Source organism: Phoenix dactylifera, unplaced genomic scaffold (genome assembly GCF_009389715.1).
Source record: "Phoenix dactylifera cultivar Barhee BC4 unplaced genomic scaffold, palm_55x_up_171113_PBpolish2nd_filt_p 000498F, whole genome shotgun sequence".
Classification (NCBI taxonomy): domain Eukaryota; kingdom Viridiplantae; phylum Streptophyta; class Magnoliopsida; order Arecales; family Arecaceae; genus Phoenix; species Phoenix dactylifera.
In genome coordinates this window covers 340,373-365,026 of record NW_024067917.1, presented here as the reverse complement: position 1 = coordinate 365,026, position 24,654 = coordinate 340,373, and the positions used below count along the sequence as shown (strand labels likewise).

General features: G+C 33.8%; 1 protein-coding gene across 1 annotated transcript; it reads left to right on the top strand.

Annotated features, from left to right (window-relative positions):
- Positions 1-3,286: 3,286 nt before the first annotated feature.
- Positions 3,287-24,340, top strand: LOC120106240. Its single transcript, XM_039119187.1, has 3 exons — positions 3,287-7,186; positions 23,963-24,236; positions 24,294-24,340. Exons 1-3 carry the CDS (start codon positions 3,452-3,454, stop codon positions 24,338-24,340), a joined length of 4,056 nt encoding a protein of 1,351 aa, XP_038975115.1. The 5' UTR covers positions 3,287-3,451.
- Positions 24,341-24,654: the final 314 nt, after the last annotated feature.

Here is a 24,654-nt window from a genome sequence, read left to right as displayed (position 1 = left end):
TTTATTGATCATAAACATGAGAATGTGTACTTGGTATACCTTTGAATATATGCATTTAAATACTAAGATCAAAGAATCCTTTTTGGCATATAAACTTACCTTATGCTAGTATGGACCTAATTTCAAAAGACCTTGTCATTGGTTTACTTAGATTATCTTTTGCAAGGTCAAAGTTTGTTATGCATGTTAACTAAGGAAACAAACAAGAATCAATTTCTAAATCTAAGGATGTTGTTTCCATCACTAAGTTTTCAAAAGCTTACATTGGATTTGTTCTTGGCAAATAAAATTGAAGTATTTTCTGTATTTGCTAAATCTTGTAAGAGTGTTTCAAATGAAAAAGGTTTCCAAACTGTGAAGATAAAGAGTATCATGGCACAGTGTTGAAAACCAAAATCCTGATAAAGTTTATACAGAAAATAATTATTTCAGCACCAAGGACACCATAAGTAAAATAGGGTTAATAGAATTCTTGAAGAAATGAAAAAGACAATTGTGTATGATAGTCATCTACTTAAATGATTTTTAAAAGCTATCATCACTACTTGTCATACATATGATTTCTATTAGATCTATTTTTGATGAAAACTCCTTTTGATCTTCTGAAAAATAGAAAATGAACTATTGCATATCTTTCATATTTTTCAGTCGTACATGTTATATATGTTCTTTGAAAATAATGCCAAACCTGATAAAGATATTTCTATCTTTGAATATTATTCATCAAGCAATGCTTATAGAACATTCATGAAAAGATTCTAGTTGTAGAAATATGAATTCATTTTATTCTTTATGAGACTAATGATTTATTATCAAGATACTAAAATTAAATTATATATGTATATGGTTAATCTTTTACATATAACAATCTGAAAACTTGTTAATAATTAGAACCAAATTGAGTTTTTCAAAAATGCACTTAATAAAGTAAAATTGATGATTACTAAAAGACTAAATCAAGAAAAGATGAAATAAATCTTGATGAAATTCTTGCATGATTAGAAGTAAAGATCACCATTATCATTTGCTTGCTTTATGAGCTTTATATTCTATCAAATGAATGTGTAGAATGCACTCCTAGGTGCTTATTTTATTAAAGAAGATATATGTTAAATAACCACCATATTTGAAAACACTCATTACAAATATGATAAAGCAATATATGATTTGGAACAAGCATCAAAAGCATGATATAAAAGCTTGAGTAACCTTTTTGATAGAAAGTAATAGTGATAAATCTATGCATCAAAAAGAAGAATTTGTGATATCTTATTTGCTCAAAGTATACATTGATGACATCATTTTTGGTTCTACAAATGAAGATCTATATGAAGATTTTACTAAGCTCATGCAAGGTGAGTTTGAAATATGTATGATGAATGAATTAACATTTTCTCTCGACTCGAAATTATGACAAACAAGAAAGGGGATCTTCATTGACCAAAGTTTGTCCACGAGAAAACTCTTATAGAAGATTGGCATGAAGAAGGTATGTCTATGACCCCATCTTGTAGAATTTGAAAAGGATGAGCAAAGTAGATCTATTGTTTTAAAGCTGTATTGAAGCATGATAGAATAATTATTTTATCATACAGCTAGTAGACTAGATTGTATGCTAATTATGTGCCCTTGTGCAAGACTTCAATCTAACTTTAATGAATCATATTTTATTGTTAACAAATAAATCATAATCTGAATTTTGATAGAAACAACTGTTTAAGATTAGTTGATTAAAACTTAGCTAGCGTGTCTTATTGATAATTATCTTAAGCAAATAAAATCTGAACTAAATTGATTTTGAAAATAAGAAATTGATTTGACCTTGATAAATCTTCCTATTGCCTCACATGCTTGTCCTTGAACCATCTTGGTTAATGAAACTATCTCTTTAGTTCAAGTGATATGTGCTTGCTTATATTTAGGCAATCTCTTGAGTAAAGTGACTCAATATTCAACTATTGTCATATCTTATATTGAGTCACCTAGTTAAAAATATGTTGGATGAATGGTTTGTATCTTGAAGAAACTAATGACTTTTCTTCAAGAAAGAAAAGAATTTTGTTAATAATCTAGGATCCTTGAGCAAGAAAGTGATAGAGACGCAACCAATGATACAGACGCAACCAGCCCATCTAAAGATCCTTTGCATGGAATTGAAGGTCCTATGACTAGGGCCAAGACTAAGAGGATGAAACAAGCTTTGGAAAGCCTGATCATAAAAATCAAAGGAAAAGAAGACCAACGTGAGATAGAGGCTGCACCTAATTGGGTCACTTTCATACAATTGGGTGAAGATGCTTTGAGTCCAACCTGAAGACAACACTTTGGAAAGTCCAAATCACATGACAAGAAGCATTCATGGGAAGGCCAACTTTCCTATTATATTTGGATTTTCGTGCATACTTTTGGGGTGATATTTCAGATGATGTTTTGTATTCCCCAAGTCACATTCAGACTTTCTTGTAGTTCCCAAAGTCACTATAATTACTTTGGGATCTTTTTCCTAAGTTCTGGTTACTTTTCTAGGAGTAGGTGTAACATGCATCTTTTCCAAGCCTTGGTAAATGCAGCCTTGGAAAATGCATGACAAGTAGTGCTATGTAATTTCCTAGGAGTTGCTTCTCTTTGAAGCCATTTCAGCCTTAAAATAGCACCTGATTGTACTTGAGAGGGGAAGAACGCATGAATGAAATTTGAGGGTTTCTCTTATGTGAGAGCTTCACCTTTGTTCTTGGATTAGAACTTGATAGTGTTGGTTCTACCGGCAGGTCGCGGTTAGGGTCACGCTTCTTTTGATAACTTTGGTTCTACCGGCAGGTCGCGGTTAGGGTCAAGTTCCTCATTCTCTACCTGTTTTCAGGACGGTCCGAAGTGTGCTCTTATCATTTGGTATCAGAGCCCGGTTCCTGAAATCAGGTGTTATCTATCCTTTGTGTGTTTATCTTGTTTAATTCAAAAAAAAAAAAGGTGTTCCGCTGTTGTTTATCTCTATATCCTTGGTGACATCTTCCTTTAATCGGTTTGTGTCATCGTCCTTGTTTCTTTCTGTTCTACTATTTAAAAGAAGGAAGAAAGAAGAAGAAGAAAAAAAGAAAAAAAAAAAAGAAAAAAATTCGGGGCAGATTTTGCTTCTAATTTCCTTGTGGGTTCTTTAACGCTTCCATTGAATTGTTCTCAATTCAAACCTTCCTTGAACCCTTTGTTGGTTCCAATTAAATTGTTCCTTGCGAGTTCTTGTTCCCTAAGGTTATCATCGAAACCTTACTGTTTCCTGTTGTATAGAAACATCCAAAAGGTTCTTATTTAAGAGCTCATAAGGTGAAGCTAAGTGGTAAAAGGCAAGAGGGTGAGATCATCATCAAGAAAAAGCCATAAAAGAGTGTCCACCAGAGAGAGGAGTGTGTGAGGACCTATTCTGTTTATACTAATCTTTTGATTGCAGCATACAAAGATGAGTAGTGAAGGTAGTAAACAACCAGATGTTGATATGAAGTTATGGATGAAAGCCATTGCTGATCAACTTACTAAGCTTGGTGCACGAATGAATGATTTGGAATCACCAAGCAGACTCAAACCTTTGAGGGGGCGGATGTTTGAAGAAGAAGAAGAAGAGGAGTATTCGGATGGAAGAAGTAATGGAAGGAGGCAAAGAGATGAATCAAGAAAAGACAGTCATTTGGGAAGTATTAAGATGACAATCCCTGCATTCCAAGGTAAAAATGATCCTGAATTATATTTAGAATGGGAGAGAAAGGTTGAACATGTGTTTGAATGTCATAATTATTCCGAGGAGAAGAGGGTTAAACTAGCCATTGTTGAGTTCCATGATTATGCTAGTATTTGGTGGGATCAAATGGTGACTAGTAGACGTAGAAATGGGGAGAGGCCTATTGGCACATGGGATGAGATGAAGGCTGTCATGAGAAAAAGGTTTGTACCCAGCCACTACTATAGAGATTTGCACAGAAAATTGCAAAGTCTAACTCAAGGCTCCATGAGTGTGGAAGATTACTATAAGGAGATGGAAATAGCCATGATTAGAGCCAATGTTGAAGAAGACCGAGAGGCAACTATGGCTAGATTCATTGGAGGTTTAAAGAAGGAGATAGCTGATGTGGTAGAATTGCAACATTATATAGAGATGGAGGATTTGCTGCACAAAGCTATTCTAGTGGAAAGGCAATTGAAAGCTAAGAGTACTTCCAAATTTACTACAAGTTCCTCATGGAAATCGAATTGGCAAAATAACAAATCTGTGTCAAAGCCAAAAGAAGATGCAAAGGCCAAAAATTCGATTGCTGCACCTAAAGGTAAAATGGAAACTAATTCATCCTCTAGATCTCGTGATATCAAATGTTTCAGGTGTCAAGGAGTTGGACATATTGCTTCTCAATGTCCAAATAAAAGAGCCATGATACTGCTGGATAATGGAGACATAGAGAGTGTGAGCTCAAGTGATGATGACATGCCACCATTGGAGGATTGTTGTGATGTTGAAGTTGCTGAACCTGTTGTTGGAGATGTGCTTGTTACTAGGCGTGCTCTCAACATGCAACCTAAGGCGGGTGGTAATGAGGAGCAACGTGAGTATATATTTCATACAAGATGCCATATAAACGACAAGGTATGCAGCTTAATCATTGATAGTGGGAGTTGCACTAATGTTGCTAGCACCTTGTTGGTTGAAAAATTGAGTTTGCCCACATTAAAGCACCCTAATCCATATAGACTTCAGTGGCTGAATGATTGTGGAGACATAAGGGTGACTAAGCAAGTGATGATTTCATTTTCCATCGGTAAATACAAGGATGAAGTTCTTTGTGATGTGGCACCTATGCATGCTGGACATCTACTTCTTGGGCGTCCGTGGCAATTTGATAGAAGGGTTATTCATGATGGGTACAAAAATAGATACACTCTTGTTATGAACAATCATACTATTGTTTTAACACCTCTCCAACCAACCGAGGCTTATGCTGATCAAATCAGAATTACAAGAGAGTGTAAGTTGAGAGAGGAGCAATTGAGCATTCAAGAAAAAGAGAGAAAAGATAAGAAAAAAGAGAGTGAGCAGACGAAAGAAAAGAATAAATCAGAATCCAAAGAAGAGAAAAAAAAGAGAGTGAGTGCATTTGCAAGCAAAAGAGAGGTTGAGAGTGCCTTGTTAGCAAAAGAGCAGCTACTTGTGCTCATACACAAGGATGTTTATTTCACTAACGAACTCAATTCTTTTTTGCCTAGTATGGTTGCTTCTTTGTTACAGGAATTTGGTGATATTTTTCCAGAAGAAATTCCCCATGGATTACCTCCTACAAGAGGTATTGAGCATCAGATTGACTTAATTCCAGGTTCTTCAATCCCAAATAGACCAGCCTACAGAACAAGTCCAGAGGAAGCAAAAGAAATTCAAAGGCAAGTAGATGAGTTGCTGCAAAAAGGATTTGTGAGGGAGAGTCTTAGCCCGTGTTCTGCTCCTGTGATCTTGGTTCCGAAGAAAGATGGGACGTGGCGCATGTGTACGGACTGCCGAGCCATAAATAAAATCACTGTAAAGTATCGATATCCTATCCCTAGATTGGATGATATGCTTGATGAATTGCATGGTTCGTGTGTGTTTTCTAAAATAGATTTGAAGAGTGGATACTATCAAATTCGCATGAAAGAAGGTGATGAATGGAAAACAGCTTTTAAAACAAAATATGGTTTATATGAGTGGATGGTGATGCCATTTGGCTTATCTAATGCACCCAGCACCTTCATGAGGTTAATGAACCATGTTTTGCGTTCTTTCATTGGGAAATTTGTTGTAGTGTATTTTGATGATATTTTGATTTATAGCAAAACCTTAGATGAACATGTTAATCATTTGCATGTTGTTCTTAATGTTTTGAGAGAAAACAAATTATATGCTAATCTTAAAAAGTGTTCATTCTGCCATGAATCTATTGTGTTTTTGGGTTTTGTTGTAAGCTCGAAAGGAATAAGTGTGGATGAGGAGAAGGTAAGGGCAATTAGAGAATGGCCTACACCTAAGAATGCAAATGAGGTAAGAAGTTTTCATGGTTTAGCAAGTTTTTATAGAAGGTTTGTAAAGAACTTTAGTTCTATTGCTGCACCTTTGAATGAACTTGTTAAAAAGAATGTTGTGTTTAAGTGGAATGAAGTGCATGAGGAAGCTTTTAATTCATTAAAAGAAAAATTGACCAATGCACCTTTGCTTTGTTTGCCTAATTTTGATAAAGCTTTTGAAATTGAATGTGATGCATCTGGTGTTGGCATAGGGGCCGTACTAATGCAGGACTCTAAACCAATTGCTTACTTTAGTGAAAAGCTTAATGGGGCAGCATTGAATTATTCCACGTATGACAAAGAGTTGTACGCTTTGGTGAGAGCTTTGCAAACTTGGCAACACTACTTGTGGTCAAGGGAATTCATAATTCATTTTGACCATCAAAGCTTGAAGTTTCTAAGATCTCAAGGTAAGCTTCAAAAAAGACATGCCAAGTGGTTGGAATTCATTGAGATGTTTCCTTATGTAATCAAGTACAAGAATGGTAAGAAAAACAAAGTGGCTGACGCATTGTCCAGAAGGTATGCATTGCTTACTTCTTTGCAAACTAAATTACTTGGTTTTGAGTTTATAAAGGACTTATATGCTAATGATTCTGACTTTGGCCAAGTATGGGATTCTTGTTCTAAACATGCTTTTGGGGACTATTATAGGCATGATGGTTTCTTGTTTAAGAAAAATAAGTTGTGTGTGCCTGTTTGTTCCTTGCGTGAAATGCTAGTTAGAGAAAGTCATGGTGGTGGATTGATGGGACATTTTGGGATAAAAAGGACCTTAGAAATATTGCATGAGCATTTTTATTGGTCTAACATGAAGCATGATGTGCAATCGGTCTGTGATAAGCGCATAGCATGTAAACAAGCTAAATCTAAAGTGATGCCCCATGGCTTCTATACACCTTTGCCTGTGTCTAATCAACCCTGGACTGATATTTCAATGGATTTCGTGTTAGGATTACCTCGATCTCAAGGTGGCAAAGATAGTATATTTGTCATTGTTGATAGGTTTAGTAAAATGGCACATTTCATTGCATGCTCTAAAACCAATGATGCAACACATATTGCTGATCTGTTCTTTAAAGAGATAATGCGCTTGCATGGATTGCCTAGAACAATAGTAAGTGATAGGGATGTAAAGTTCCTAAGTCATTTTTGGAAAACTTTGTGGAATAAACTAGGAACAAAACTCTTATTTTCTACTGTTGCACATCCTCAAACGGATGGACAAACTGAAGTAGTAAATAGAACACTTACTACCTTGTTGCGTGCTATCATTAAAAAGAATTTGAAAAATTGGGAGAAATGCTTGCCACATGTTGAGTTTGCTTATAATAGAACTGTTCATTCTACTACTTCTTATTCTCCTTTTGAAGTTGTGTATGGCTTTAATCCTTTGACTCCTTTAGACATCTTACCTTTGCCTACTAATGAGTGTACCAATTTGGATGGTAAGAAAAAGGCGGATACTATTAGGGAATTGCATGCAAAAGTTCGAGCCAACATTGAGAGGAAGAATGAGCAATATGCAAAGCAAGCAAATAAGGGGCGTATTAAAGTTATTTTTGAACCAGGAGATTGGGTTTGGGTTCATATGAGGAAGGAGAGGTTTCCTACTCAAAGAAAATCTAAGCTGCAAACAAGAGGAGATGGACCCTTCCAAGTTCTAGAGAAGATCAATGATAATGCCTACAAGTTGGACTTGCCAAGTGAATATGGTAATGTAATGCTACCTTTAATGTGGCTGATCTATCTTTGTTTGATGTAGGTGATGAATCTGATTCGAGGACGAATCCTTTTGAAGAGGGAGGGAATGATAGAGACGCAACCAATGATACAGACGCAACCAGCCCATCTAAAGATCCTTTGCATGGAATTGAAGGTCCTATGACTAGGGCCAAGACTAAGAGGATGAAACAAGCTTTGGAAAGCCTGATCATAAAAATCAAAGGAAAAGAAGACCAACGTGAGATAGAGGCTGCACCTAATTGGGTCACTTTCATACAATTGGGTGAAGATGCTTTGAGTCCAACCTGAAGACAACACTTTGGAAAGTCCAAATCACATGACAAGAAGCATTCATGGGAAGGCCAACTTTCCTATTATATTTGGATTTTCGTGCATACTTTTGGGGTGATATTTCAGATGATGTTTTGTATTCCCCAAGTCACATTCAGACTTTCTTGTAGTTCCCAAAGTCACTATAATTACTTTGGGATCTTTTTCCTAAGTTCTGGTTACTTTTCTAGGAGTAGGTGTAACATGCATCTTTTCCAAGCCTTGGTAAATGCAGCCTTGGAAAATGCATGACAAGTAGTGCTATGTAATTTCCTAGGAGTTGCATCTCTTTGAAGCCATTTCAGCCTTAAAATAGCACCTGATTGTACTTGAGAGGGGAAGAACGCATGAATGAAATTTGAGGGTTTCTCTTATGTGAGAGCTTCACCTTTGTTCTTGGATTAGAACTTGATAGTGTTGGTTCTACCGGCAGGTCGCGGTTAGGGTCACGCTTCTTTTGATAACTTTGGTTCTACCGGCAGGTCGCGGTTAGGGTCAAGTTCCTCATTCTCTACCTGTTTTCAGGACGGTCCGAAGTGTGCTCTTATCAGAAAGTGAGAGATTTCAACTTGAAGGATATCTCCATATAAGATACAATAAACATTCACATGCAAACAAGAGAGAGGACCTTCTTCAGCCAAAAGTTCATACATAAGAAATCTAGTAGGTATTTGACTGAAGAATACAGAATGAATTGGTAATTCTAGATACCTCTCTCATAAATTAATTGAGCAAAGTCAATAACTTAAATCTTATTATGGCATGATTAAAGTCTTTAATTATTAATTTTTGATATCATGTCTATATATGTATTGATTGACTTATACGTTTAGAAATTGTTTCATGGTTTGCCCAAACTAAAATATATATTTGCCTATGTCATAACCATGAAATACACAAGTTTATGCTTAAAATTTTGATTTAAAATAACTTGTGAGAAATTATGAATCCTTGAGCACAATGAAAATGTTGTTTGCATGATATACATCTATATGATACATAAGATTATTTCTTTATTCTGCTCTTTCATATAAATTACTTGAGAATAACAAAAAGAGAGAGAGATAAAGAAAAGAAAATGGATATTATTCAAGAGAAGTAAAATCTAAGTAAAGGCAAATACTCCAATCTTAAGGAAAAGCAAAACAAGCATAATATATTCGGCACATTTGGAAGGGATAAAATCCGTAATTAATTACACTTAAACAGAAAGAGTTTGAAGTGAACTTTTTAACATTTCCATATTGCTCATCATAGGGATGGTGCCAATGGGGAGGCTAGTGGTAGTACCCGGCACTATTTGACCCAACTATTCGGTGTAGGGTATATTAGGGACGGCACAAGAGGGAGGCTAGTGGTAGTACCCCGTGCCCCTTCCAACTCCACCGGATAGGGAGCAAATAGAGTATAGAGCATAAGAAAGTAAAAATGAAAGACAAAGTAAATGAAAGTATATAAGAAGAATCAAGTCAAATTTTTTAATCACTTGAAAACACACTTTAAGGATGAAATTAATGCAAGATTATATTTAAATAGGGGGAGTTTATTTGAAAAGAATTGATTTTGATCCTTGACATGCTTGTTCTTAATATTTTAATGCATGACTTAACACATAATATATTTTGCATGTGGCATGATGTCTTGAATTATGGGTTCTCTATATTTTGTAATGCTCCATGCTTGGATAATTTGATTGAATGTTTGAAATACTACATAAAATTTTTGTTTGGTATTATTGAAAAGAAATTTCAGATTTGTCATTGTCATTCACAATCTGAAAGTTGAATAAATCTGTAGAAAGGAGAAGAGAAGTATATCTTTATATAGGCAAAATGAATTGAGTTTGTTTTATGCTTCAACTTGCCTGACCTTGATATATAATATTCTAATTTATACCAAAACTCAATATTAAATACAAAGATTCTGAAAGTGCTCTAATGTTATTGAAATATGTGTTTTTTCAATCTTAGTGATTTAAGATGAGCTACAATGTGGAAGATACATATCTCAAATTACAATTTTGAAAGCCTTCTTGGAAATTCTTATAAAAATTCAGAATCTGATTTTGTATAAAAGCTTAAACTTAACTTCAAAATACTTATATCGTTACATCTTTGTAACTTTAGTTATATGCTTTAATGATCGCGTCATTTAGGAGAATAACTCAATATGATTTCTAAATGAAAATTTTAACATAAGAAAAACAGAATTAATTTTGACGCCTTGGTTGATTGTCTCGATACGCATCCGAAACATATCTTTTCTTATCATTAAAATGTACTAATATTGGTCTAAATGATGTGTCTTTCAATGATCTTGATTGCAAACAAATATTTTAAATATATGATTTTATTTTGATATTAAAAAGATTTATTATGTTTCATGTATACATTGCTGTGAATCTATGAGTAAGAAATTAGATCCTATAAACACTCACTTGAATGATCTTCTATATCCCTTTCTGCATGATTGTTGCTTCCATCACTAAAAGAAAGAGCTATTATTAAAAGAGTGAATGATCTTAAGTCTAGAAACATTTCAGCTCACTCAAATGATTCTTAAAAGAAAGAAAATGTAAATGCTTTTGAAAGAATTTGAGCTTCCAATGAATCATTTTTTGATTAATATTTCGGGACATTTTCTCAAAGATTAAGAGGAAGCATAACTTGTTCTTGAAAGATTAAAAAGAGTGATTATTATAAATTTTGAATAATTCTAGATCACTCTACATTCTTGATATCATAAAATTTCAGTTTTATTCACGTTTATCATTAAAATCTGAAATTCAACAAAAGAAAAGAATGATTAAAGAAGAATGCATCTTTTGAGGGGGAGCTTTAGATATTCAGTATCTTATCCTAAAGTTACTTTAATTTGATGCATACCTTGAATTTTATGGATTGATTTTGATGAACCTCCTTATATTGCAAGACTTGCTTTAATTATATAATAAGTTTATACCTTGAGATGAGTTCTATAAAGGTTGTCTTATCTCAAAACATTGAGTCTTATGAAAATAAGCTGAAACTTATAGAAAATATATTTTTTTTGAGATTGACAATTTTATTGAACATTATCTTCAAATTCTAAACTCTTAAATGGAATGATCAATTGAGGAGGAGAAAGAAAATCTCAGAAGGAGCGATCTTATGGAACTTAATCGCATAAATCTATAACTAAAGGAGCGAGAAAGAATACTAAATGAAAAGTGATCCTAATACTCTCCAATATGTATCATCTGAAATTTAAATCTGAAAATCTTTATGATACACCTTGAGGCTTGTTATTTGGTTAATATATCTTATGCATAAATCATGAACCAAATTGCAATTCAAACAGTTGATCTTAAGAGCCTCTAACTTACTGAAAAAGGGGGAGAATAATGTGTTGAATTCTCTTGAGTAGCTCTAAGATATATCATAAATTGCATGAATTCATGTTTTGGCATGTATGCCACAATATTTTTACACCATAAAAGAACTTTGCAATCATACTTAATATATTGCTCTTATACTCTGAAAATTAGTTAAATTGCTCTCATGTTGCTAAAACACTTAATATATTGGGCAAAAGATCTTAAATGAACAAGCTTTCATACTAATTATTGAAGAGAGGTTAGATTTCCATTCGTGCTTTCCTTGAATATCATTTGTGGTACTTCTTGAATTAACCTAAGAAAGATTCCACCTACACTTGATTTGAAAACTATCCTTGGAATCACATTCGATGTGTTCTCCTTTGAAATTATCCTAATTAGCTCTGATCTATGCTCATTAATCTTTTTTATTGCCTTGAGTTATATGATTCATATTCTTGCAATAATTAGACAGGCAAATCAGAGTACTATAATCAATTGTGCTTAATGTTTCACTATCTTTTTGATGTTGTCAAAAGGGGGAGAAATATCTGAGTATATGCTCATAATGCTTTATGTGTTGATTATGTTAAGATTAAATCTAAAAGCATTATCATGAAGTATATTTTAAAGATATATATTTTCTACTTCAAACAACTTAGCTATGCATTACTTCTAGAACACAATATATTTTATATTGCATATACTCCAAGTTTTGTCATCATCAAAAAGGGGGAGACTGATGACCCAAAGATTGATTTAAAGATTGATTTTGATGATCACAAAACCTTGAAGTATAAATACTAATATTTGTGTTGCAAGGAGAAAGATATTTATTTTGCAAGGAATATAGCAAGTTGGAAGAATACAAGAAGGCCTCCAAAGCTCTCAAGAAAAGTTGGAAGAAAGCTATAATTTATTGGCCCAAGTTTCAAGTTTAAAGTATTCAAGTTGGAGGTGCAAATTCTAAAGAAAAATTCAAAAGAATAGTTCTCGAGTCGACTCCTCGAAAATTCGAGTCGACTCCGATACATGCCGAGTCGACTCCCAACGTTTCCGAGTCGACTCAAAAGAGTAATAGAGGAAAGACAGAACAATGAATTTTAGACCCTGCAACCGGGCCGACTCTAGAGGACCACGAATCGACTCCGAAGTCAGGCGAGTCGACTCCTAACTGTGCAAAAGTCGACTCTCAGAGGAAAGCATATTGAGAGAAAGAAGATCAAAGAATAACACTGTGAACGAGTCAGCCGAGTCGACTCCAAGAAAGCGCGAGTCGACTCCGAGACAGTTCTACTTGAAAGACAGAGGACCAGTTTTTGGTCTCTGAGAGCTGAGTCGACTCCAAGAGAATCCGAGTCGACTCGAGGAAGAAAATTAGAGAATATGTTCTCTGGATTCCTGAGAATGAGCCGACCCCCAAGTGCCCGGGTCGTCTCCAGCTATTGGCGAGTCGACTCCAGTTTGGTCCGAGTCGACTCTAGGACAAGGCATGCACATTAATTCAAATTTGGAACAGTGGCCGAGTCGTCTCCAGTCAAGCACGAGTCGATTCCAGTAACAGCCGAGTCGTCTCCAGATCGCGCGAGTCGACTCCGAGCCCAACGGATACATTGTCAGAATTTGCAGACGGGTCATAACGGCTCTATTTTTGTCTCTAACGGCTAGTTTTTGTTTCCACGCCATCAAAAGCTATAAAATCAAGAGGAGAGCTAGGGGAGAAGGTTTGGAAGTGGGAAAGAACATTTAGGAAAGAGATTTCAAAGAGATTACAAGGGAAATCTTCCATAAGCACAAAAGGGCCATTCAAAGTAAAATAGAGAGAAGAAGAGCATCCAAGTGAATCCCAAAGCTTCCTCTCCATCCGTGTGCTGCCTCGGTGATCCTCTACTTCATGCCAAATCAGAAGAGGGTCAAGTAAAGAAGAAGCCGAGCTCCTTCATCTTCAAAACTCATTTGAGGGCTTCTCTTTACTCTAATTGTTTATATTTGCTATATTTGCTTAGTTAAGAAGCTCGTATTTGCTTTAAATTCTTAGTCTAATATCTTGTAACTTGATTCAATCGAGGGATTGAATCAAGGTGTTAAGGTTTGTTGGTGAGCGAAAGGGAAAACCAACATTGTAAGGTTGTGGTTGGTGAGCCTTTGGGGAAAACCAACTGGATTGATTGTGAACCCGAAAAACAATCGTTGTAAGGTTGTGGTTGGTGAGCCTTTGGGAAAACCAATTGGGTTGGATTGTGAGCCCGTGAAAACAATCGGTTGGTTCTAGTCGGTGAGCCTGTGAAAACCGACCGAGTTCGTTGTGATCTCGCAAAACATCAAGTTGGGTTGTGAGCTTGTAAAACAACCGGCTGTAATCTGAGGGATTATAGTGAAATTCCCAAGAGGTCTTGGGGAGTGGATGTAGGTGCTGGGATGCACCGAACCACTATACTTTTGTTGTGTTTGTGATGCTCTTTGTTATCTAACTTTCTCACTCACTTACTTACTTAGATACTATGCTTGCTTAACTCTTCTCCGTGCATCTTTTAGTTGCAAGCATATTCAATTTACTTAATCAATTCTCATTCAATATAACAGCATTAAGACTCATTGTATTGAATTGCATACTTGGGCAAACTTAGACTAATCTTTTATTGAGTCCGCTGCTTAATAGTTGATTAGATTAGAATCATATTCTTGCTAAGTTTAAATTCCACTATGCATCAATACAACTTAGCTTAATTAACTCTAAAAGATTAGAAGTAGTTGAAAAGTTTTTAAAAGACCCAATTCACCCCCCCTATTGGGTTGTCACCTTGGGCAACAAGTGGTACCAGAGCAGGTGCTCTAAGATTAATTATTGATCTCACGATCAAGAGCCAAAGATCATGACAACTCAAATAGATAGTTTTCTAGGAGAAGGACAATTAATTGATACACCTCCACTATTTAATGGCATAAACTATACACATTGGAAAGCACGCATGCGCATTTTCATACAATCACTTGATTATAATTTATGGTGCATTATAGTCAATGGAACACACACAAACACTAGTCATAATGAGAAAATGGTTCAACAAAACTCAAAAACCATGAACCTATTATATTGTGCATTAGATAGGAATGAGTTTAATTGCATATCTTCTTGCATGACTGCTAAAGAAATATGGAATATGCTTGAAGACAAATATGAATGCACTAACAAATCTGAAACATCATGTGTAGAAGAAGAGCAGTATCATATTGCAAATTCATGCTTCATGGCACATGAGGTACATGCTGAAACTGAAAGCAATTTTACATTTGATGAACTTCACGATGCCTTTTCTAATTTGTATTTAGAATATAAGAAACTTATTTATAAGAACAAGAACTTGAAGAATGAAAATCAAATTCTAATAGATGAAAAACTGAAACTAACTAATAAAACTGAAATCTTAATTAAAGAAAATCAAGAACTAAATCAAAGAAATCACTTTAAACTTCTCACTGAAAGCCATGATAAACTTAAGAAAAACAATGAATTACTTTCAGAAGATAACAGAAGATTAACTAAAGAAGTTGACAAATTAAAACCTGTTGTTGAAAGATTTACCTTCAGCTCAGAAAAATTGAACCTAATGATAAATAATCAAAGAGCTGAATTTGATAAAGTTGGATTAGGATATCAACCTTGGTACACCCAAAAATCTTTCAAGAATATGTTTGTTAAAATAGTTTTTAATTATTCTAAAATAGATTCTTATAATACTGATAAACAGGAATAAAAGCTAAGTAAAATCTGTTCTATTGTTCCTAAATCTATACATTACAAATTTGATGAACCTAAAAGGCAAAAACAGAAAACTAAAAGTTTATCTACTACTTATGTTCGATCTATGTTTGTTAAATTCAACAAGAGGATACAGAAATACATCCCTTGTAATCCTAAAATCTGTAAATTTATGGACAAAATAGTTATTAAGAAAATATGGATTCCAAAAGGAACAATTATAGCTAACCTACAAGGACCCAAAAGAGCTTGGGTTCCTAAGTTGAAAATATGATTATTTTTCAGCAAGTATGTCTAGCTATCCAAGGTTCCAATGAAAGATGTTATCTAAACAATGGGTGCTCTAGACATGTGTTAAAGAATTGAATTTAAATATAATTAAGAAGAATGATTTAAATGAAAGAAATAATGAAATAAGTAATTCTTGCATCCTCTCGTATTGAAATTACTTTATTAGTTGATTAAAACATAACTTGCAAGTATTAATCATTTTTGTGATATGAGTGATATTTTTGGTATGGAAAGAAAATATATTCAAATCACTTCATTTTATAGTATGCTCTACTCACTATTGGATAAGTTGCTAAATGATTAATTAATTAAAAATAACTCTATGAATTCTCTATATGCTTGATTAAGAGTTTTTATCCATGGCATTATTTTTATTGATCATAAACATGAGAATGTGTACTTGGTATACCTTTGAATATATGCATTTAAATACTAAGATCAAAGAATCCTTTTTGGCATATAAACTTACCTTATGCTAGTATGGACCTAATTTCAAAAGACCTTGTCATTGGTTTACTTAGATTATCTTCTGCAAGGTCAAAGTTTGTTATGCATGTTAACTAAGGAAACAAACAAGAATCAATTTCTAAATCTAAGGATGTTGTTTCCATCACTAAGTTTTCAAAAGCTTACATTGGATTTGTTCTTGGCAAATAAAATTGAAGTATTTTCTGTATTTGCTAAATCTTGTAAAAGTGTTTCAAATGAAAAAGGTTTCCAAACTGTGAAGATAAAGAGTATCATGGCACAGTGTTGAAAACCAAAATTCTGATAAAGTTTATACAGAAATAATTATTTCAGCACCAAGGACACCATAAGTAAAATAGGGTTAATAGAATTCTTGAAGAAATGAAAAAGATAATTGTGTATGATAGTCATCTACTTAAATGATTTTTAAAAGCTATCATCACTGCTTGTCATACATATGATTTCTATTAGATCTATTTTTGATGAAAACTCCTTTTGATCTTCTGAAAAATAGAAAATGAACTATTGCATATCTTTCATATTTTTCAGTCATACATGTTATATATGTTCTTATGAAAATAATGCCAAATCTGATAAAGATATTTCTATCTTTGAATATCATTCATCAAGCAATGCATATAGAATATTCATGAAAAGATTCTAGTTGTAGAAATATGAATTCATTTTATTCTTTATGAGACTAATGATTTATTATCAAGATACTAAAATTAAATTATATATGTATATGGTTAATCTTTTACATATAACAATCTGAAAACTTATTAATAATTAGAACCAAATTGAGTTTTTCAGAAATGCACTTAATAAAGTAAAATTGATGATTACTAAAAGACTAAATCAAGAAAAGATGAAATAGATCTTGATGAAATTCTTGCATGATTAGAAGTAAAGATCACCATTATCATTTGCTTGCTTTATGAGCTTTATATTCTATCAAATGAATGTGTAGAATGCACTCCTAGGTGCTTATTTTATTAAAGAAGATATATGTTAAATAACCACCATATTTGAAAACACTCATTACAAATATGATAAAGCAATATATGATTTGGAACAAGCATCAAAAGCATGATATAAAAGCTTGAATAACCTTTTTGATAGAAAGTAATAGTGATAAATCTATGCATCAAAAAGAAGAATTTGTGATATCTTATTTGCTCAAAGTATACATTGATGACATCATTTTTGGTTCTACAAATGAAGATCTATATGAAGATTTCACTAAGCTCATGCAAGGTGAGTTTGAAATATGTATGATGAATGAATTAACATTTTCTCTCGAACTCCAAATTATGACGAACAAGAAAGGGGATCTTCATTGACCAAAGTTTGTCCACAAGAAAACTCTTATAGAAGATTGGCATGAAGAAGGTATATCTATGACCCCATCTTGTAGAATTTGAAAAGGATGAGCAAAGTAGATCTATTGTTTTAAAGCTGTATTGAAGCATGATAGAATAATTATTTTATTATACAGCTAGTAGACCAGATTGTATGCTCATTATGTGCCCTTGTGCAAGACTTCAATCTAACTTTAATGAATCATATTTTATTGTTAACAAATAAATCATAATCTGAATTTTGATAGAAACAACTGTTTAAGATTAGTTGATTAAAACTTAGCTAGCGTGTTTTATTGATAATTATCTTAAGCAAATAAAATCTAAACTAAATTGATTTTGAAAATAAGAAATTGGTTTGACCTTGATAAATCTTCCTATTGCCTCACATGCTTGTCCTTGAGCCATCTTGGTTAATGAAACTATCTCTTTAGTTCAAGTGATATGTGCTTGCTTATATTTAGGCAATCTCTTGAGTAAAGTGACTCAATATTCAACTATTGTCATATCTTATATTGAGTCACCTAGTTAAAAATATGTTGGATGAATGGTTTGTATCTTGAAGAAACTAATGACTTTCCTTCAAGAAAGAAAAGAATTTTGTTAATAATGCAGGATCCTTGAGCAAGAAAGTGAGAGATTTCAACTTGAAGGATATCTCCATGTAAGATACAATAAAAATTCACATGCAAACAAGAGAGAGGACCTTCTTCAGCCAAAAGTTCATACATAAGAAATCTAGTAGGTATTTGACTGAAGAATGCAGAATGAATTGGTAATTCTAGATACCTCTCTCATAAATTAATTGAGCAAAGTCAATAACTTAAATCTTATTATGGCATGATTAAAGTCTTTAATTATTAATTTTTGATATCATGTCTATATATGTATTGATTGACTTATACTTTTAGAAATTGTTTCATGGTTTGCCTAAACTAAAATATATATTTGCCTATGTCATAACCATATAATACACAAGTTTATGCTTAAAATTTTGATTTAAAATAACTTGTGAGAAATTATGAATCCTTGAGCACAATGAAAATATTGTTTGCATGATATACATCTATATGATACATAAGATTATTTCTTTATTCTGCTCTTTCATGTAAATTACTTGAGAATAACAAAAAGAGAGAGAGATAAAGAAAAGAAAATGGATATTATTCAAGAGAAGTAAAATCTAAGTAAAGGCAAATACTCCAATCTTAAGGAAAAGCAAAACAAGCATAATTATTCAGCACATTTGGAAGGGATAAAATTCGTAATTAATTACACTTAAACAGGAAGAGTTTGAAGTGAACTTTTTAACATTTCTATATTGCTCATCATAGGGATGGTGCCAATGGGGAGGCTAGTGGTAGTACCCGGCACTATTTGACCCAACTATTTGGTGTAGGGTATATTAGGGACGGCACAAGAGGGAGGCTAGTGGTAGTACCTCGTGCCCCTTCTAACTCCACCGGATAGGGAGCAAATAGAGTATAGAGCATAAGAAAGTAAAAATGAAAGACAAAGTAAATGAAAGTATATAAGAAGAATCAAGTCAAATTTTTTAATCACTTGAAAACACACTTTAAGGATGAAATTAATGCAAGATTATATTTAAATAGGGGGAGTTTATTTGAAAAGAATTGATTTTGATCCTTGACATGCTTGTTCTTAATATTTTAATGCATGACTTAACACATAATATATTTTGCATGTGGCATGATGTCTTGAATTATGGGTTCTCTATATTTTGTAATGCTCCATGCTTGGATAATTTGATTGAATGTTTGAAATACTACATAAAATTTTTGTTTGGTATTATTGAAAAGAAATTTCAGATTTGTCATTGTCATTCACAATCTGAAAGTTGAATAAATCTGTAGAAAGGAGAAGAGAAGTATATCTTTATATAGGCAAAATGAATTGAGTTTGTTTTATCCTTCAACTTGTCTAATCTTGATATATAATATTCTAATTTATACCAAAACTCAATATTAAATACAAAGATTCTGAAAGTGTTCTAATGTTATTGAAATATGTGTTTTCAATCTTAGTGATTTAAGATGAGCTACAATGTGGAAGATACATATCTCAAATTACAATTTTGAAAGCCTTCTTGGAAATTCTTATAAAAATTCAGAATCTGATTTTGTATAAAAGCTTAAACTTAACTTCAAAATGCTTATATCGTTACATCTTTGTAACCTTAGTTATATGCTTTAATGATCGCGTCATTTAGGAGAATAACTCAATATGATTTCTAAATGAAAATTTTAACATAAGAAAAACAGAATTAATTTTGACGCCTTGGTTGATTGTCTCGATACGCATCCGAAACATATCTTTTCTTATCATTAAAATGTACTAATATTGGTCTAAATGTTGTGTCTTTCAATGATCTTGATTGCAAACAAATATTTTAAATATATGATTTTATTTTGATATTAAAAAGATTTATTATGTTTCATGTATACATTGCTGTGAATCTATGAGTAAGAAATTAGATCCTATAAACACTCACTTGAATGATCTTCTATATCCCTTTCTGCATGATTGTTGCTTCCATCACTAAAAGAAAGAGCTATTATTAAAAGAGTGAATGATCTTAAGTCTAGAAACATTTTAGCTCACTCAAATGATTCTTAAAAGAAAGAAAATGTAAATGCTTTTGAAAGAATTTGAGCTTCCAATGAATCATTTTTTGATTAATATTTCGGTACATTTTCTCAAAGATTAAGAGGAAGCATAACTTGTTCTTGAAAGATTAAAAAGAGTGATTATTATAAATTTTGAATAATTCTAGATCACTCTACATTCTTGATATCATAAAGTTTCAGTTTTATTCACGTTTATCATTAAAATCTGAAATTCAACAAAAGAAAAGAATGATTAAAGAAGAATGCATCTTTTGAGGGGGAGCTTTAGATATTCAGTATCTTATCCTAAAGTTACTTTAATTTGATGCATACCTTGAATTTTATGGATTGATTTTGATGAACCTCCTTATTTTGCAAGACTTGCTTTAATTATATAATAAGTTTATACCTTGAGATGAGTTCTATAATGGTTGTCTTATCTCAAACATTGAGTCTTATGAAAATAAGCTGAAACTTATAGAAAATATATTTTTTTTGAGATTGACAATTTTATTGAACATTATCTTCAAATTCTAAACTCTTAAATGGAATGATCAATTGAGGAGGAGAAAGAAAATCTCAGAAGGAGCGATCTTATGGAACTTAATCGCATAAATCTATAATTAAAGGAGAGAGAAAGAATACTAAATGAAAAGTGATCCTAATACTCTCCAATATGTATCATCTGAAATTTAAATCTGAAAATCTTTATGATACACCTTGAGGCTTGTTATTTGGTTAATATATCTTATGCATAAATCATGAATCAAATTGCAATTCAAACAGTTGATCTTAAGGGCCTCTAACTTACTGAAAAAGGGAGAGAATAATGTGTTGAATTCTTTTGAGTAGCTCTAAGATATATCATAAATTGCATGAATTCATGTTTTGGCATGTATGCCACAATATTTTTACACCATAAAAGAACTTTGCAATCATACTTAATATATTGCTCTTATACTCTGAAAATTAGTTAAATTGCTCTCATGTTGCTAAAACACTTAATATATTGGGCAAAAGATCTTAAATGAACAAGCTTTCATACTAATTATTGAAGAGAAGTTAGATTTCCATTCGTGCTTTCCTTGAATATCATTTGTGGTACTTCTTGAATTAACCTAAGAAAGATTCTACCTACACTTGAGTTGAAAACTATCCTTGGAATCACATTCGATGTGTTCTCCTTTGAAATTATCCTAATTAGCTCTGATCTATGCTCATTAATCTTTTTTATTGCCTTGAGTTATATGATTCATATTCTTGCAATAATTAGACAGGCAAATCAGAGTACTATAATCAATTGTGCTTAATGTTTCACTATCTTTTTGATGTTGTCAAAAGGGGGAGAAATATCTGAGTATATGCTCATAATGCTTTATGTGTTGATTATGTTAAGATTAAATCTAAAAGCATTATCATGAAGTATATTTTAAAGATATATATTTTCTACTTCAAACAACTTAGCTATGCATTACTTCTAGAACACAATATATTTTATATTGCATATACTCCAAGTTTTGTCATCATCAAAAAGGGGGAGACTGATGACCCAAAGATTGATTTAAAGATTGATTTTGATGATCACAAAACCTTGAAGTATAAATACTAATATTTGTGTTGCAAGGAGAAAGATATTTATTTTGCAAGGAATATAGCAAGTTGGAAGAATACAAGAAGGCCTCCAAAGCTCTCAAGAAAAGTTGGAAGAAAGCTATAATTTATTGGCCCAAGTTTCAAGTTTAAAGTATTCAAGTTGGAGGTGCAAATTCTAAAGAAAAATTCAAAAGAATAGTTCTCGAGTCGACTCCTCGAAAATTCGAGTCGACTCCGATACATGCCGAGTCGACTCCCAACGTTTCCGAGTCGACTCAAAAGAGTAATAGAGGAAAGACAGAACAATGAATTTTAGACCCTGCAACCGGGCCGACTCTAGAGGACCACGAGTCGACTCCGAAGTCAGGCGAGTCGACTCCTAACTGTGCAAGAGTCGACTCTCAGAGGAAAGCATATTGAGAGAAAGAAGATCAAAGAATAACACTGTGAACGAGTCAGCCGAGTCGACTCCAAGAAAGCGCGAGTCGACTCCGAGACAGTTCTACTTGAAAGACAGAGGACCAGTTTTTGGGCTCTGAGAGCCGAGTCGACTCCAAGAGAATTCGAGTCGACTCGAGGAAGAAAATCAGAGAATATGTCCTCTGGATTCCTGAGAATGAGCCGACCCCCAAGTGCCCGAGTCGTCTCCAGCTATTGGCGAGTCGACTCCAGTTTGGTCCGAGTCGACTCTAGGACAAGGCATGCACATTAATTCAAATTTGGAACAGTGGCCGAGTTGTCTCCAGTCAAGCACGAGTCGACTCCAGTAACGGCCGAGTCGTCTCCAGATCGCGCGAGTCGACTCCGAGCCCAACGGATACATTGTCAGAATGTGCAGATGGGTCATAACGGCTCTATTTTTGTCTCTAACGGCTAGTTTTTGTTTCCACACCATCAAAAGCTATAAAATCAAGAGGAGAGCTAGGGGAGAAGGTATGGAAGTGGGAAAGAACATTTAGGAAAGAGATTTCAAAGAGATTACAAGAAAAATCTCCCATAAGCACAAAAGGGCCATTCAAAGTAAAATAGAGAGAAGAAGAGCATCCAAGTGAATCCCAAAGCTTTCTCTCCATCCGTGTACTGCCTCGGTGATCCTCTACTTCGTGCCAAATCAGAAGAGGGTCAAGTAAAGAAGAAGCCGAGCTCCTTCATCTTCAAAACTCGTTTGAGGGCTTCTCTTTACTCTAATTGTTTATATTTGCTATATTTGCTTAGTTAAGAAGCTTGTATTTGCTTTAAATTCTTAGTCTAATATCTTGTAACTTGATTCAATCGAGGGATTGAATCAAGGTGTTAAGGTTTGTTGGTGAACGAAAGGAAAAACCAACGTTGTAAGGTTGTGGTTGGTGAGCCTTTGGGAAAAACCAACTGGGTTGATTGTGAACCCGGAAAACAATCGTTGTAAGGTTGTGGTTGGTGAGCCTTTGGAAAATGGATTGTGAGCCCGTGAAAACAATCGGTTGGTTCTAGTCGGTGAGCCTGTGAAAACCGACCGAGTTCGTTGTGATCTCGCAAAACAACAAGTTGGGTTGTGAGCTTGTAAAACAACCGGCTGTAATCTGAGGGATTATAGTGAAATTCCCAAGAGGTCTTGGGGAGTGGATGTAGGTGCTGGGATGCACCGAACCACTATACTTTTGTTGTGTTTGTGATGCTCTTTATTATCTAACTTCCTCACTCACTTACTTACTTAGATACTATGCTTGCTTAACTCTTCTCCGTGCATCTTTTAGTTGCAAGCATATTCAATTTACTTAATCAAGTCTCATTCAATATAACAGCATTAAGACTCATTGTATTGAATTGCATACTTGGACAAACTTAGACTAATCTTTTATTGAGTCCGCTGCTTAATAGTTGATTAGATTAGAATCATACTCTTGCTAAGTTTAAATTCCACTATGCATCCATACAACTTAGCTTAATTAACTCTAAAAGATTAGAAGTAGTTGAAAAGTTTTTAAAAGACCCAATTCACCCCCCCTCTTGGGTTGTCACCTTGGGCAACAATATTGCTGAATTGTTTTTTAGGGTCGTTGTTCGTCTTCATGGTCTCCCTAAGACAATTGTTAGTGATAGGGATGTTAAGTTCCTTAGTCATTTCTGGCGAGTTTTGTGGGGTAAGTTGGAAACAACTTTGTTATTTTCTACTACTTGTCACCCTCAAACAGATGGTCAAACAGAGGTTGTGAATCGGACTTTAGGTACTTTGTTGCGTGCTATAATTAAAAAGAATTTGAAGACTTGGGAAGATTGCATTCCTTTTATTGAATTTGCTTATAATAGAACTGTGCATTCTTCTACTTCTTATTCACCATTTGAAGTTGTTTATGGTTTTAACCCATTAACTCCATTGGATTTACTTCTTTTACCTATTAACAAGATTACCAGTTTAGATGGGAAGAAGAAAGCTGAAAAGGTGAAGAAAATCCATGAAGAAGCATGCCAACATATCCTTAAACGAAATGAGCAAGCTGCTGCCCATGCCAATAAAGGAAGAAAGGAAGTCATTTTCCAACCAGGAGACTTGGTTTGGTTACATTTTCGCAAAGGAAGATTCCCTAGCCAACGAAAATCAAAGCTCAATCCACATGGGAATGGTCCTTATGAAGTACTGGAAAAGATCAATGACAATACTTACAAGATTGATCTTAAAGGTGAGTTTGATATTAGTTCTACCTTTAATGTTTCTGATCTTTCTCCCTTTTATGCAGATCTTGATTCGAGGACGAATCCTTTTCAAGAAGGGGGAATGATATGATCCAGCTCAAGGACTTTGACAAGGACAAAGAAGATGCTCAAGATGATGTGGAGATTCCAATTGGGCCAATCACAAGAGCTCGGGCCAAGAAACTTCAAGAAGCTGTCCAAACTTTATTAACTCAAGCCCAAGGAGAAGGTTCTAGTCCACATGAAGATTTGGACTTGAAGATGGTTAATATGTGGCAAGTCCATTTCGACAATATCCAGCCCAATTAATTATTTAAACATGAAAAAGAAGAGTCTAATCCTTTCAAATTCGGACTCCTCTTTATGGTGCATTTATCATAGGCTTTTGGAAGGCTGAAGGACATT

What these genes read in the sequence shown, in the direction of transcription:
- LOC120106240 (XM_039119187.1), top strand. Translation starts at nt 3,452, where the DNA reads ATGAGTAGTGAAGGTAGTAAACAACCAGATGTTGATATGAAGTTATGG. An exon ending in ATGGATTGCCTAGAACAATA is followed by an intron (nt 7,187 to 23,962) that starts GTAAGTGATAGG and finishes CCTATTAACAAG; the next exon opens with ATTACCAGTTTAGATGGGAA. An exon ending in TTACAAGATTGATCTTAAAG is followed by an intron (nt 24,237 to 24,293) that starts GTGAGTTTGATA and finishes CCTTTTATGCAG; the next exon opens with ATCTTGATTCGAGGACGAAT.